Source organism: Herpailurus yagouaroundi, unplaced genomic scaffold (genome assembly GCF_014898765.1).
Source record: "Herpailurus yagouaroundi ecotype Mexico unplaced genomic scaffold, PumYag 29, whole genome shotgun sequence".
Lineage (NCBI taxonomy): Eukaryota > Metazoa > Chordata > Mammalia > Carnivora > Felidae > Herpailurus > Herpailurus yagouaroundi.
In genome coordinates, this window is record NW_024412377.1 from 62940694 (window position 1) to 62956556 (window position 15863).

Below are 15863 nucleotides of genomic sequence, written 5' to 3' on the forward strand. Positions count from 1 at the left end.
ATTACAGATGACATCTTGTTGAATCCTCACAAAAACTCCCCTCAAGGATAGTGGATGGCATTTATTTTTCCTGATGAGAAAACTGGGTCAGAGGGATTCAGTAGCTTGCCCAAGGTCACACAGCTTCTAAGAAACCAGATATGTCTGGCCCCAGGTCTTCTGTCACCGTGCCCCATATAGTCATGGATCCGTCAGACCCTCTTGAAATTTCTGCTCTGTGCCAGGCCCTGGGGCTACATGATGGGTAAACAATACAGGGTTCTTGCTCTCAAAAGAAGAAAAGATCAAACAAATAAACATGATGATATAGGACAAGGAGGACTAAGGACAAGAGAGGCAGAGGATTCTGGGCAGTGATATGGGAGCAGGGACAGGGTACCTCCCAGCCTGGGAGGTCAGGGAGGTGACCTCTCAGGTGACATGTAAGTCAAGCCCTGAGAGTGAGGATTTGGCCAGGCTCACAGGGAAGTCTCATGGGCAAAGGGGCATCTCCCACATCTCCCACTCTAGGACACGCCCAGTTGGTCATTTTCATATAAAAGAGCCGCAAGGTTATTTTAGAAAAAATGAATCAGCAGGTGTCCACATCATCAGAATGGTGTTCTGTAATGAAGCCTGGGAAGTGAGCGCTCCTCGGAGTTGGCAGAGAGGGTGCGGAAGTGTCCTGGGATGGGAGCAGAGAGCTGAGTTTTACTAGATTCGGGCAGGTTGGTGTGTTAGAGCACCCGCCTGCTGTGTGGAGGATGGCCGTGAGGCCAGAGTGGAGGTGACGGAAGGGCTGCAGCCAGGGCCAGGGGAGCCAGGGCGCGGACTGAGGCTGGGTAGCAGGGAGAAAGGAAGGGGACAGATGGGTAGGAGAGGGGGCAGTCTTGTGTTGTTGTGTGCTGTGGACAGAGCAGGGCAGTAACAGCCTTCTTCTTGGTCATGGCTATGGTGGAAATAGGATTTTCTTTAAGTGGAAAAAACCCAAAACAACTGAGGCTCCATCTACCCATCCATTATCCATCATCCATGCGACAAATATTTCTTGAGCACCTATTAGGCACGTGATGTGCCTTGTGCACGTTGCTGAGGACAAGCACGGTCCCTGCTCTTGTGGAACCTACAGTCTAGAGGGGAAAACAGAAGTTAATCAAATGATCATACAAATGAATGTGACATAAAACCATGACACGTGACTGTGGGAGGGAACATTCTCACTCTCGTGTCCATAACCACTATCTTCTTGGGTTAGAAACCAAGTCGTCAGATTGTCATTCCCTAAGGCAGCACTGGACAGATTTTCCTTTTCTTTGGACTTGTTAAGGGTATGCAGCTCTGTTAAGTGCTCGATAGACGTCAGCCACCTGAGACCAGGATCAAAGATCAGGCCACCCAGCTACTTCCCACTCTTCCTGAAGTGGCCCTCTCTGCAGGAGCCTGTTCTCACCTCCTCTCTGACCTCCCTACTTCCTGCTTCTTACCTCCTTCCTCTGGGGCCACACAGGCCTCTGTTTATTCCTCAGTCTCCAGGCTCATGCCTTCACACATGCTGCTTGCCTGATTAACTTCCCACTTTCCTGGGTGTCAGTGTCACTGCCTCCAAGAAGCCCTCCAGGGTGTCTACGTTGGCAACTCCTGTTAACCATGCCCATGCTGGCATGCCCCATGTGCCCCATGCCTTGCCCTGCCTTAGACTTTCCTATGGCTGACGTGGTTTCCCCTCATCATCAGAGAAGAGGTAGTGTGTGGCCTTCAGCCCCACGACTGCTATATGTTCTCTGTAGCAGATACAGTGAGGCCAGCAGCCCTGGGTCCTCAGAGAACTGTGAGCTGTAGAGGATCTCAGGAGGCATGTGCTGGGACCTAGACTCACCTGTACTTGTATTTCCTGAGTGCCTTGATGGAAGAGCTCAGGCTTGAGGTCAGATACCTGAATTTGGAGTTTGGCTCAGCCAGTTATCAGCCGTGTGATGCTGGACAAGTTTCAGTGCTTCTCCAAGCCTTGGTCTGCTCTTCTGTAAAATGGGGTCAACAGTACATCATTAGGGGCATTAAATGAGATGGCTAGAAGTACACAGGACAGAATGGCACATTAGAGGTACCCAAGATGGGAAGCAAGCTAGTGCCTGCCAGGTGCCAGACCCGTCCCGTGTCTCTCTCTTGCTCCCCACAGCTTCTCTACGAGACAGACCATGCTGGGTAAAGTCCCTAAACCAGGTCGCACCTGGCCGTCCCCTCACGGCCAGGGCTATACCTGGAAGTGGTGGCATTCTGAGGTCAGCCCCCTCACTGTGCTTCTCCACAGGTCCAGAATGTCCATGGAGCTTTCAACGCTCTCGGGGGAGCAGACAGACTCACCTCCAACCGTATGTATCCCATATCCCCACTGGGGGCGGGGAAAGGGGGAGAAGAAGGGAACATTTATTTATCAAGCACTCACCATGAGCAGAGCTGTTAATGCTTCGTTCGTTCCCACAGCTGGCCTGTGAGGAAGGTGGAACCAGCCCCGTCTTACAGAGGAGGGGACCTGTGCCCCCCGGGGGAAAGTATGTGACAGCCCTAGGCAACATCATAAGTGCTCAGTGAATACCAGCTGTTATCATCATTATTGTTCTCATGCCACATGATTGTTCTTAGGCAATATAATCACCTAAGATCCCCACAGGGAGTCATGGCAGAGCCAGAGTTCATTTTGGTTCCAGTGGCACTGTGAGAACAGGGCTGTGGATGGCCCAGTCAGGTCTGACCACCTGGGCCGCCCCCCAACCCCATACTCTCCTCCTGGTTGAGCCCCTCCCACCCACCAGTGCCCCCTCCCTGAGCTGTCTACCCCCTCAGCATTCTGGCATCTTGGCCGAAGTAAAGAGGGCTCCATGTCTTTACACGCTGACACACGTATGTACACAGCTGTCTGTGGCCTCATCTAATGAATGTTTACACACCTACACATGCACACGTGCACACACCTAGGGCCACGGATGCACGCACAGAATGGGTCCAGGTGGTGCGTCTGCTTAAATGCATTCATCTGCTGGATCCTGCAAGACAGGTTACCTTGACTTATTTCCTCACCTGAGCTCACTTTTTTTTTTTTTACCCATAAGGCTTTTCTCATTGTTTCTTAAAATACACTGTTCTCTCTGATAGTCAGAAATTCACGCAAAAGAAAACAGCTGTCCATGACCTACCCTTCCCCCCCCCCCCCCCCGCCACAACAAATCACACTTTTCATTTTTCCGTGTCCCCGTGAACCCTTGTCCATCAGCGGAGGTCATTTTTTCAAAGCAAGTAGACAGCAGTTTACCTTCTGACTTTTGTACTTGACGTTGTTACGTTAACCACAATTTTTGTACAGTTTTTCCAGTGGTGACAGAGGCATGGTCGCCCATCTAGCAGCTCTGCTGTGCTCTATTAAGGCATTGTCTTCTCGTGGAAAATGTCTGTCTAGTTTTTTCTAGTTTTTTACCATTCCGGTAATGTCTGTGATATTTGCGGTCTTTGCTTTATTTACATTATCCCGATGCTTTCCCCCTGGGTGCGCGCCCGTTCCGTGCCGCCTCCTGCAGCATATGAGTGTGAGCAGTACCTTCTTCTTTTCACGCAAATGTCTGATTGTAAGTGAGGGTGATGATCCTTCCGGTGGTGGTGTAATCATTGCAGTTCTGGGTAAGGGCAGCGCGCCATCCCAAGGCGGCCATCCACGTGCACTTGCAGTTAGCATGGACCCCTCGGCGGCCTGATATTGAAATAGAACCGAGCGAGGAAAGGAACCAGAGCGTATGCGCAGAAAACCCTGCCTGCCCCAGGGCTAGTGACGAAAGCCATCCCAGGCTGGCTTCCGTGGGAAGGAAAATGCATTAGATCAGACAACAGGCAGCCAGGGGTAGGGCTGGCTTTTCCTTCCCTCGGCCCTCTAGCTTGGTGTCCCTGCCAGGGCTTTGCCTTTGCTGCCTGCCCTCTCTGCTCCCAGACCTTCCCACTGAGGGCTGTCATATAGGTCTCCGCTCAAAAGCCACCACCTCCCAGAGGCCCTCCCTGAGCATCTCGTCTAAAGTAACCCCCACTTGGAGTGACCTGTTTTCCTCCTGAGGAGTGATTGTCGATGTTTTAGCCATGATGATGACATTGTGGTTGTTGTGTTTTGTTTTTTAAGAGTCTTTATCTTTTATGGAGACATAACTAAAATATCTGTGGATGAATTGATGTGATGTCTGGGATTTGCTTCAAAATAAAATGGGGTGTGTGGGGGGGGAACAGTAGGGTAGGGATGAAGCAAAATCGGCCGTGTGTTGTTAATTGCTGAACCTGGGGAATAAGGTATGTGGGGCTCATAATATGATTCCCCATTTTTTCTGTGTTTGAATTTTTCCATAATAAGCTGTTGGGAGGGAGCGAAAGGGTACGTGGGCCTGACAGGATCAGGTGGGAGCCAGCAGCCCCTTGGAGGGGGTCCACTGACGAGGAATCCATGTGGGTGGAATTAGGTGCGGTGTCTCTAGTGGGCATTTGGCAAAGGCTATCAAAGGCCCTAAATATGGTCATTGCCTTTGAGTCATCATTTCTACTCATAGGAGAGTAAGCTAAGGAAATAATTAAGAGAGTGTGCACAGATTTAGGAAAATAATGTTCATTAGGTCATTGTTTACAAGAGTGCAAATGAGGAACAGCGTCAGTGTCTAGCCATGGGGTCGGGGGGGTCGGTTGAGTACATTTACGGGGCTGCGCTGGGAGTTGCGTGCAGCCACTGACCATGATGTGTCAGACCTCTGCTGGCTTTCAGGCAGCAAACGTTTATTGAGGACGTACTATGTGCCAGGCCCTGTGCTAGAGGATTTTGCAGCAAATAAAAGAAACACTTACAGAGCTTACCTTCTGTGTCTTGGGCCTAAAATGGGATCTGTGGTGTTTAGTACTTAGAAAAAAGGTACGGTATGATCGAATTTTAGGAAGACATGAATATATGTATAAGTCTAGCAGTTTATACGCAAGAACGTGAACCCATGGTTTTCTGTGGATGGCGGATTTGTGGGCGGTTTTAGTTTTTCTTTTTAGGATCCTCTGTATTTTGTACAAATTGTAACAGAACTTCCACGAGTGTGATTTTTCATAAGGCGTTCACTCTTTCCTTCCCTCAAGTTTTTAACCTGGGGTGTTGGGCATCTGGAGCGCTGTATCTCAAATGCAGATTCTGAGCCCCACTCCAGAACCACTGAGCAGGGATCTCCAGGGGTGAGGCCCAGGGGTCTGCCTTTTAAATCCTGGGTAACTCTACTGCTCCTGATACCCGAGGACCACAGCAGGTTTGAGAAAGTGGGGTATTGGGATCTTCATGGGCTCAGACCTGAAGCTGCAGGGCTTTTCTGAGGTTTTCAGAGGGCTCAGGTCTCAAGACAATTCAGGAAGCACTACCCTTTTCTCACCAAGATGCAGTATTAGCAGGAAGAGGCCATGGCTGTCATCTACACCCCCTACCCTCTTACAGCAAGGAAGTCCAAGGACTCAGAACTGATTCAGCCAGTAGACCAGGATTCGAAAACTCAAGGCTAAATTCCCGTGCGCTTTTATATCCATGATCCCTGACCTGAGACTGTAGAAGGCAACCACAGAAGGGTCTTTGGGCTTCTCAGAATCTCCCAGAAGGTGCAAGGGAATTCACACCTTTCCTGGGTGACATTTGGCAGCTTTGGGCCAGCATTCTATCTGCCTCGTGTTTGATTCCGGTTACCTCATGCTTATCAGAAGCTGATTCATCTGTTCTCCATTCATTCCTCTGGCCGGCCAGCCATCCCTCCATCCGTTCATTCATTTAGTAAGCACTTGACGCTGTGCGCTCTGAGCCAGGCCCTGTGCAGGGTTCCGGGACAAGAGATGAGTAAGGCACAGTCCCTGCCCTTTGCAGCCTCCCCGCATCCAGCAGTGGTGGGTCAGGGTGGAATATGACAGGGCCAGGCGGAGGGAGAACTGATCTTCCGTTCACTGAAAATGGGGAAAGAAATGGATTCTTCATAAATACTGTTTTTCTGGTTTGTGGGCTCTTTTTGAAACTTTTATTGCTTCAAAAGCAACAATATTCAAACAGGACAGGGGGTGCACAATGAAATGTGATCTTTATCAAATCCTGCCTTCTTCCCCAGGGACTAAAATTGCTAATAGTTTCTTGGGTGTCTTTCTAGAAAATTCTATACCTTCCTGCGTAGAGAGTGAGTTTTCCCTGCCCCCCAGTACATGGAAACAGGTTATCCACTCCATTCTGCAACTTAGTTCTTTTTGTGTAACAATACCTCTTGGGGCGTGGCTTCTCGCAGTACCCACCTTTCAACGGTTGCCCTGTTGATGGACATTTGGGTTGTTTCCAGAATTTTAATATCATACACAATGCAGGAGTAAAGATCCTGATAGATGGAGTCTCTCAATTCCTGGTGTCCAGAGCGGGGGAACGAAGAAGGGCTGTTTGGCAATGAAAATTTGGAAACAGCCTCCCAGCAATGCCAAGCAGGTTTAGAATTGAATTGGCATAGAAAGAGCTGCCGGCTGGTCAGTGCCTGTCCCCCTGCCTCATCCTGCTGTGTCCTTCCTGCAGCTCTCGCCTCCCACGACTACATCTTGAAGATCGTGCCCACGGTTTACGAGGACAAGAGCGGCAAGCAACGGTACTCTTACCAGTACACGGTGGCCAACAAGGTACTCAGTTGGTGGGCCCAGCTGCGTGCAACTGCACCCTCTGCTGGCCAAAAGCAGAGGCGACAAGTGTCTGAGCAAATTCCCGCTGGGTTCTATCTGGGGGCCTTTCCTGTGGCTGCTCTGGCCAGGCTCTGCCCCTGGGTAAAGATGAGAGGCCAGTCTCAGAGTCAAAGGGAGGAAATCTAACCAGGACATAGGATGTGATCTGTTGAGAAAGAGCCTTGCATCTGGCCCCAGTCCTTTAGACTCAGGATCCTGATAGGTCAACACACGACAGATGCTCCGGTTCTCAGGGTACAAGCACTTTATCCAGGATCACAAGGACCTTGAATCATACCAGTTGGCCATCGGTTAACAGGAACGTCCTAGGACGCCAGCACTCAAAGTCATGGAGAAGCAGGTAGGCCTTGGTGGGCAGCAGAGCATGGTCAGAGCCAGCAGAATAGGGTGACTGACAGTTGTTTCAAGCTGAGACAGCCTCTGGCCTCCCCAGAGTTGACCCTGCCAATGAACATGAATGCTTGAAACATGTTAGTTGAGGCACCCCCGGTGGATCCCTTTATCACCAGGACTCTCCTTTTTCTTCTGTTCCAGGGCTGCTAAACCCCTTATAGGTGATGCCTTGTTTAGCTCAGTTAATAATAATAGAGTAGTAGCTACCATTTACTGAGCACTAGCTATGGGTCAGCTATGACGCTAAGCTCTCTACCTCCACCATCATTTTCAGTCACCGTGACAGCTCCGTTTGTCCCCATTTTACAGATTTGGCCACTGAGGCACTGAGATGTAGTTATAGAGCTACAAAGTGGCCAAGTGGGGACTAGAACAAGGTTCTCCTTTGGCTCCAGAGCCTGGCATCTTGATCCCATCACCCACTCAGTCTGAACAGGGGCCCTTGAGTCTGTTGGTCTGAGAGCTGCTCTCTCCCAGGCGACCTGGGGTCCCTGTGCTGATGTTCTAGTGTAACTTTCCAAAGCGAGTTCTCTTTCTTTCACTCACTGTTTCTTGAAGGGCATCTCATTGTAACTGTCAAGTGCTGACAACATCCAGTGGCTGGGAGAACGTGGACACAGTCTGAGCAGAAGAGGTGGGGCTGGAGCAGACTGCTGGTTCAGACCCGGCTCAGTCACTTGCTAGTTGTATGGCCTGGGACAAGTCACCCAACTGCTCTATGCCTCTGTTTACTCATTTGTGAAATGAGGATGGTGCACCTGATAAGATTGCCATCAAATGAGGCAATGTCTTGAAAACTGCTTTGTCCACAAAGGAGGCTTTGGGTAAATGGTACCTACTGCTGCTACTTTTCATTATTTTCCTCTATCCCTCATCTCTGGGCTTTGACCCAGACAGTCACCCTGCCCCATCAGCTCTCCCTGGAGAAAGCTCATCTTGTTTTGTCCAAGGCTCCTTCCCCCGAGGCTTTGGCAAAGGCCCAGCAGCCAGGACAGCTTGCTCAGCTCTCTCTGTGGCCTTGGCCCCAGCCTGCTCTGGGAACAAACAGGGCCGTGCCTGTCAGAGCCGATGGCAATCCATCAGTGGGCGGGGGTGGGGGGGAGGAGGGGGGGTGGTCTTGGATCATCCCTGGAGAAGCTTCAGAGCTTGGGGCCTAGCATTTGGGATTGGGGGCTCCCCTGTGGTCGAGTCCAGTCTACAGTTATTGTAGACGAATGAGAGTAGCCCAGAAGTGTCCAGCAAATGCCCAGATCAGAGGGGACACACATCAGTTCAGCTCCTAGCCGCCTTCTAATCCTACCCAGCCAGGTGCTGTCTCAGGAAGCCTTGTCTTAGGGTCCCTCTCTCTTTGCAGTTTGTGTTACTTCTTTGAAGAAGCCCACTCCCTACATGGCCTTTATGCTCATATCTCTTACACACACACACACACACACACACACACACACACACACACACACCCAAGGATGTCCTGTGTGACCTAGAATGCCCCCTCTTCACTAAGCCTTCCACAAACCCTGGGGAGAATTGGTCATTTGTTCCTGGCCCTGTAGCACTCCATGTCTCTGTATCACTGCGTGCGTAATGTGACAGTATTGGAGATACTCTTTTACATCAGCATCCTTTCCAGATTGTGACACCTACCTCCCCCGACAACCCGCTCTGGGGATGGGGCAGGGCTTACACCCTTAGAGTCCCCAGCAGCCAGCAGGGGTGCCAGCACACGGGAGAGGTGCTCAGTAAACAATCAATGAGTAGGGGTGCCTGGGTGACTCAGTCAGCTGGGCATCTGAGTCTCGATTTGGGCTCAGGTCATAATCTCACAGTTCGTGGGATCGAGCCCCGTGTGGGGCTCTGCACTGACAGCATGGAGCCTGTTTAGGATTTTCTGTCTCCCTCTCTCTCTGCCCCTCCCCACTCACATTTGTTCTCTATCTCAAAATAAATAAACCTAAAAAAAAATAATAATCAGTGAGTAAATGAATGGGTTTTGCATACCCAGGAGTTAAAGGGGGAAGTAGGCCTTTACTCAGATGGAGCCCAAATCACACCTGTTCTTTTGCATCTCTGCTCTCTGATTCTGGTGCAGCTTCCATAGGTCATACAGTCAATTTCCAAGCAGCCAAAAGGGTTGAAAACGTCCCCAGGAATGTTGCCCATCCAGACACTGAGAGCAGAGCCTCTAGGAAAAGGGGTGAGACGAACTGGTAGAGTCTGGCTCCAGGCAAGAGGGAGAGAGGAAAGCCCATTCTTAGGGGTTGGCGGGGGACCCTCTGCATTCCAGCCCCCGCCCACCATGAGACATGGCTCATACATCTGATTCTCACATCCCCGTTCTCTCTTCCTTCACCCCAGGAGTACGTAGCCTACAGCCACACAGGCCGCATCATTCCCGCCATCTGGTTCCGCTATGACCTTAGCCCCATCACGGTCAAATACACAGAGAGACGGCAACCTCTGTACAGGTTCATCACCACGGTGAGTAGGTGGGGCGCCTGCCGTGGGCTCCTTCTCTCGGCAGCACTCCTGGTTCTAAAAGAATGGGATGCAGCCTGCAGGGCTAGGATCCTAGGCTGTACACAGGAGGTTGTGATCCCCAGGATGTTTAGAAATGTTATCAGAATCATGTCATCCAGAAAATATTTGCCAAAGAGGTTTATCACTAAGTCTATTTAGTTTGTTAAGCAGGTTTTTATATGGGTCAATTAGATGTTTGTGATTTTCTCCAGTTTTTTATTTTTTTTTATGGGTTTAGCAGGGTTTATCCTTTTCTGTGGAAAATTTAAAAAAAATTTAACTCATTTTTTTCCTATGTCTGTTTTCCAACTATAACTGCTGATATTGTCAGGTTTTTTTCTTTCTTTCCTGCTTGCATTCTCTTCTCTTTATTTTCTCCCTTCCTTCCTCCCTTTCTTTCTCTCTCACCCTCTCTCTTTTCTTTTCTTTCTTGCCGTTGTCTCCATCAAGTCCAGTTTTCTGTGAAGCAGCTTCAGGCTGATGTCATTTTTCTTTGATACTGAGTATTTCTAAAATTTTTTTTTTTTCAACGTTTATTTATTTTTGGGACAGAGAGAGACAGAGCATGAACGGGGGAGGGGCAGAGAGAGAGGGAGACACAGAATCGGAAACAGGCTCCAGGCTCTGAGCCGTCAGCCCAGAGCCCGACGCGGGGCTCGAACTCACGGACCGCGAGATCGTGACCTGGCTGAAGTCGGACGCTTAACCCACTGCGCCACCCAGGCGCCCCGATACTGAGTATTTCTATTAAGTATACTGTTTCCTGGCCTTCCATTCAAAGTGTCCTTGGGGGCAGAAAAGCAGGCTCGCAGCATCCTGCTTCAGCCAGGTGGCCCGGAGATGTTTGGTAAGCCAGAGGCAGCGGAGGTGGGAGAGATGGGGTGATTATCCCTACCTCACAGATTTGGAGACTGAGACTAAGAGGCCCTTCTCCCCTTGTACCTCTTTATACTTTTAATAATGATTGAAGATCAGGGGTCTTAGTCCCGGATCTTTCATTTCTGGCTCCCACTAGGTTTGTATTAGTCAGGACTCTGTTACAGAAAAGACAGCCCCATGTCCAGCTGGCTTGAGGGGTAAGTAAGCCTCAGGCATGGCTGTATCCAGGCACAAATATTGTCTAGAATAGGCTTTTTTTTTTTAAATCCTGCTTTCCTCCGTACCGGCTTCATTTTCAAATAGAATTCACTCATAGAAAGTGCCTCTTTCTCAGTAATTCGACCTGAGTCCTGGATAAGGTAGTGCTGTCACTGGCCCTGCTTCATTCCCATGCCAGCCTTGTGGCCTAAAGAATGAAAGGACTTCCAACCCGCTGACCCCAGCCAGATGAAGAAGACAAACATTATGAGGGGATGGGACTCCCCAAGAGAAAAATCAGGGGTCAGTTACTAGAAAACAGAGGGGTGGATACTAAGAGGCAAAAAGGTCCGATGTCCACAACAACGTCTCTGTCTTATAATCCATTAAAAAGGAATAACAGTTCCTGCTCTCCCTGCCTCCCAGGCCTCATGGGGCTCAAAGGAGATCATCAAATGGAAGCTTTTTGCCTTCTAGAATGCCATGTGGGTACAAAGGGTGTCAGAACCCTAGTGCTTTTAGGAGCCTCACAACATTCTCGGACTCCATAAAACACAAAACTTTCAATCAGCAGAGGGCACCTAACAGAAAGCTAAGACACTCAACACAGATTGGAAAAAGGTATTCGTCACACATATGAGACAGGAGTAATCTTCAGAATTTATATATAAAGAATTCCTACAAACCAGTAAGAAAAAGTGACCATGAAGAAAAATGGGTGAGGACTTGAGCATTCATAGAAGAGACCATACTGGCCATGAAAAGGTGCCCAAGTTCCCTAGAAACTGGAGGAATTTGATTCAAAATACCAGACCCAACCTGGTCCTATCAGACTAGCACAATAGAGACTGGGGGGATGCACAGCTAGGGGTCCTGCATGCACTATCCGGTACGAAGGTAGATTGGGCCAGCTGCTGGCGGGGTCAGGCGCAAACCCTTTGACCCCAAAGCCCGGGAACTTGTGAGCAAGCGGTTTTACCCAAAGCCCCGCAGGGTAGGACCCCAAGTTGTTCCTTTTACCCCAGTGCTCTTACTGCATACCCAGAGTAAGAAACTACAACACAGGTAGGTACGTTTGTGCAGATGTGGTCTGCTTCTCTGAGGCCCTGGGGCTACGGCATTGACAGTGGCAGAGAAACCCCTGTGCCCATGTCTTACTGTAGGGTCTAGAAGGATCTTCATGTCCCCTTCTTATTTGCTCCTACATGCCAGATGGCTGAGGCTCCAAGTGTGAAAACCCCTTGGCAGGTGGCTGAGAAACGAAGCGACTTCATTTATTTGCTAAACTTTCGCCAGCATTGACCACACGCCAGTCCCTGTGCCCGGCAATGGCGAGAGCCGAATTTGACTTCATCCCTGCCCTCAAGCTGCTCCCGGCTGGTGGGGAAGAGGGGCGGGCATGCAGAGAATGGAAGCCCACCCAGCAGGGGCTCCACTGAAGCTATGCACCGGGCACTGTGGTAGCAAAGACTCCCTTCTGTTCGGAAAATTTGGGGAAGGAAACCCAGGGATGAAGGATGCAGAGACATTTTCTAGACTGGTGGGTGAAGGAGAGAGGGTCTTAGCACAGGGAGTAGTATGTGCAGAGGCGCCCCGCTTAGCATGTTTTGTGAAGGCCGTGTGGCCTCTTTTGACGCGGGTGGACTTCTAAGAGCTGGAGGTCCCAAGAAGTCACAGGGGAAAAGCCCGTCCATCTGACTCAGAGGCCAGACACCTCCATGACCCCATTGCCTTCTCCTCCTGCCTTTGGCCGTCAGCATCTCTTCCACCTCTGTCCCATCCGCCTCCGCCGGAGCACGGACCATGCTGCAGGGGACTTCCTGATATCGTTAGCCTGGTGGCCCCGCACCACCATCATGGTCGTCCCGGCAACCATGGGGTCAGCCCCAAGTGAGCCAACCGGCTGTCCCTGGCAGATGGCGTCATTGTGGAGCTTCAAAGCCCCTTGTCACGAGGCGGCAGATGTGGGGATGACGCTCACAGGCAGACACACACAGCACAAAGACCCCCGGGAGCCCTAGCAGGGTGGGGTGGGGCCAGGATGGAAGTGGAGGCACCTGCTGTGACTTCTCTTTCTCTCTTTTTAAAATCAAACACTTGTGTGCCAAGCCCCCAAGCCCCAAATGGGGGCCTCTGCAAATAGCTCCTCACAGGGGCTGCTCAAGAGAGGGCTTAGGCCAGAGGCCAGGATGTCGTCATGTGGCGGCTGCAGGGCTGCAGGGGCAGCTGTGGGTGGGCTGGAATGAGGTGGGGTGTAGTTCAAGGGGGTGTGGGTGGGGCGGGGAGGGGCGGGTGGGGCCTCCCCGATGCATTTGTACCTATCAAGTCCCCGGCTTATCCGAGGTCGCTCCTCCAGGGTCTCACGGTCTGGAAAGGAGCTGGACATCCTGAGCCCGAACAGAGGAGGGTCCTTCCTCCTGGAAGTCCCCATCAGGCTGCCCGGGGCTTCTCTCTCTGGGCACCCAGGGCACCCAGGGCACCTTGCTCAGACTTCCACTTTGTGCCATTCCAGAAAATGTCACCACTAACGGAATAAACAGATGTTTTTTAACAACATGCAAGTGATCCCCTTCAAATCGCCCCCTCCCACACACGCACATTTGTCCCCTGCCCCTGCCACTTGCCGAAGCCCCTTTTTTGGGATTGCCTTCAAGTGGGCTGTGGTGACAGATTGGATGACTTCAGAAGTGTCACGTCGCTGTCCCTGTGTGTTTTATTCTGTCAGGGAGGAACAGCCAGAAGTCAAAAAGTATCAACTTGGATCAGTTTGGCCATGACAGTTTTTGCCCACCAAAAATGACCAGTTGGTAATGGCAATTCAGTAGCTGCATTCGACGTAATCCCTGGCCTCAAGGTGCTCCTTGCCAGCGAAATAATTCCCCAAACTTTAGATTGTACTTTGTACTTGCCAGGCCTGATTATGATGAGCCCCAAGTCTGTTTCCCCTCAGTGTCCCCTGCATCCAGCACAGGGCCTAGCCTGGATGTCGATACTCAGAAATATACGAGGGACGGCTGCTTGAAGAAGGGATCCTATAGCTACACTTATTAAGCATCTACCGTTACTGGGTAATTCTATAATTACCTCCTTCAACTTTCCCGGCAGCCCTCCAAGGTAGAGATCATTCTTGTTTTATGTACGAATTAACTGAGGCCCAGAGAGTTAAGGAAACTGTGCCAGGGCACAGCCAGTAAATGGCAAAGCTGGGACCTGACTCCAGAGCCTGTTTCTGCCACATCGCCCACCCCACCCCCACCACTGCCACTAGCTTGGGAGCCTCTGCCTTCCAAAACAAAGGCTCTTCAGGATGTCCCAGGAACAGAGTCCCCAGAAACCATGAAGCCCTTGATAGGACACCAGGATCTTTTGATACAGTGACTCCATACCGGGAATCAGGAAGAAATGTGATAGCAGGAAACAAGGCGACGTCGTGAGCATGAGTGATAAAATCACAGTCAGGCACACAAATCATTAAAACAACAACACCACCCACATGTAAACTGTCCATCTGAGACTGGTTGGCTGGTGACTTGCAAATTTTCCTGCCCAAATCTGATTACCTGTCACTCATCTGTTGGGACGCCTATGAGGATTTGCCATAGACAAAAGGCATTAGATACTCGGGTGTGGGGGGGAGGGAGACAGTAAAAACAACTGAGAAGAGACAAACTTAAAACTGAGGAGGTTTTACCCACTAAGGCAATATGAGTTGGGAAGAGACCAGCTTTGTAGCTCGGTCTGAATCTCGCCTACTCAGACTTCCCTTGAAGTATCTCTCTTACCCGGACCATGAGCTCCAGGAAGGCAGGGCGGGGCCTTCGTCATCTCTGGTCTCCAGACCTGGGACAGTGCAGGCAGGTGATAAATAGGTGTCAAACAATGAGCAAACCGATGGAGGGGTGCATGCCTTGGTCCATACCCATAGCACAAGTTCCCATTATCTGAGGAACGGAACAGAATCCACATTAGCAGCTCAGTTATTGAGGGCTGGAAATGTGTGTGGGTGGGGGACAAAAACTTTGGTTCAGATCCTTCCAGACGTTTGAGCAGAGCTAGCTCTTCCAGAAGGTTGTGTACCAGGGACAGATTGCTCCAACTGGGTCTGAACACAGATATCTTGGTTGCAACAGAAGTTCCTGGTGCTTGCTTTTTGAAGGCAGATTCTGAGACGTAAAAGGAATAGCAGAATGGAGTGAGCTCCCTTTTAGAAACCGTACTTATTTTTATAGCCACACAGCTTACTTCCTAAACTTCATTGATGGGGTCCCCTTACTTCAGGACATTTGATAAAACTTAACTGAGAAAAAGCCATTCACGCGTGAAGGCAGGGACTGAGAGGAGCCTTCAGGTTGCGGGTAAAGTACGGTGGTCTAACAGAAAAAAGCAGGCCCTTTGCAGCCTTCCTGACCTGATTCTCATCACCCTCGCCTATTTGGTAGTTGTGTGACCTTGAACAGGCCAGTCCCTCTCTGAGCCTCTTCTTCCCCATCTGTGAAATGGGGATCACGCCATTTCCCCGAGTAGTTGCAAAGATTGCATGAGAAGGCAGAAGAAAATGCCGTCTCAGGCCTGGCCCACAGTAGGTGCTCAACCAAGGTGGGGTTTTTTTTTTTTTTTTTTGCGGGGGGGGAGGGGGAGTATTTTGCAGCTTCAGCCATTGTAAGAACGGGGCAGGGGGGAGAGGGCTCTGTTCCCCCACCAGGCTCCTGTGCTAGAGGGTGGGAGTGGAGGGTCCGGCAGGCGTGACACCAGGGGATGGAGACCACCACACCCTCTCCTCCCCCCACTTTTCCAGGGCCCAGTCATCAGCTTCCCTTCTGCGACAGCCCCCACCCCTGCGTAGCCACAGCTTTGGTGTTCTCATCCACGGCTCCAGTCTGTCTGCCGCCACCAGCATCTGATGGGACTCCGATTCATTATTTATTTCCTCATTCTGGGCCTTTTCCACAAGCTTTTCAAGCAATGCTGACTGCACGGGGAAAAGTGAATGAACAGTTCGCAGGCACTCGAGGTACAGCAGACAGCCAGACAGAGGCCATCCTGGTCCTCACAGGGGGCCCCATTTTACAGATGGGAGAAACCGAGGCTCGCGGGGGGGGGGGGCTGGGTAACCTGGCTTTCCTGGCCAGAGTGGCAGAGCTGGCGTCTGACCGCAG

The 15863-nt window shown here is 50.8% G+C and overlaps 1 protein-coding gene across 2 annotated transcripts in view; it reads left to right on the top strand.

The window, feature by feature from the left end:
• Positions 1 to 15863, top strand: part of ERGIC1 (endoplasmic reticulum-golgi intermediate compartment 1) — a 103593-nt gene that overhangs the window by 80868 nt on the left and 6862 nt on the right. Inside the window, exons 5-9 of one of the 2 annotated variants that reach the window (XM_040445103.1) lie at positions 2288 to 2348; positions 6563 to 6663; positions 9469 to 9591; positions 10646 to 10706; positions 15503 to 15718. In XM_040445103.1, the coding sequence (XP_040301037.1) occupies positions 2288 to 2348; positions 6563 to 6663; positions 9469 to 9591; positions 10646 to 10706; positions 15503 to 15718 (562 nt within the window). The remainder of the gene's footprint in view (positions 1 to 2287; positions 2349 to 6562; positions 6664 to 9468; positions 9592 to 10645; positions 10707 to 15502; positions 15719 to 15863) is intronic. The other variant, XM_040445111.1, reaches the window with a different exon arrangement.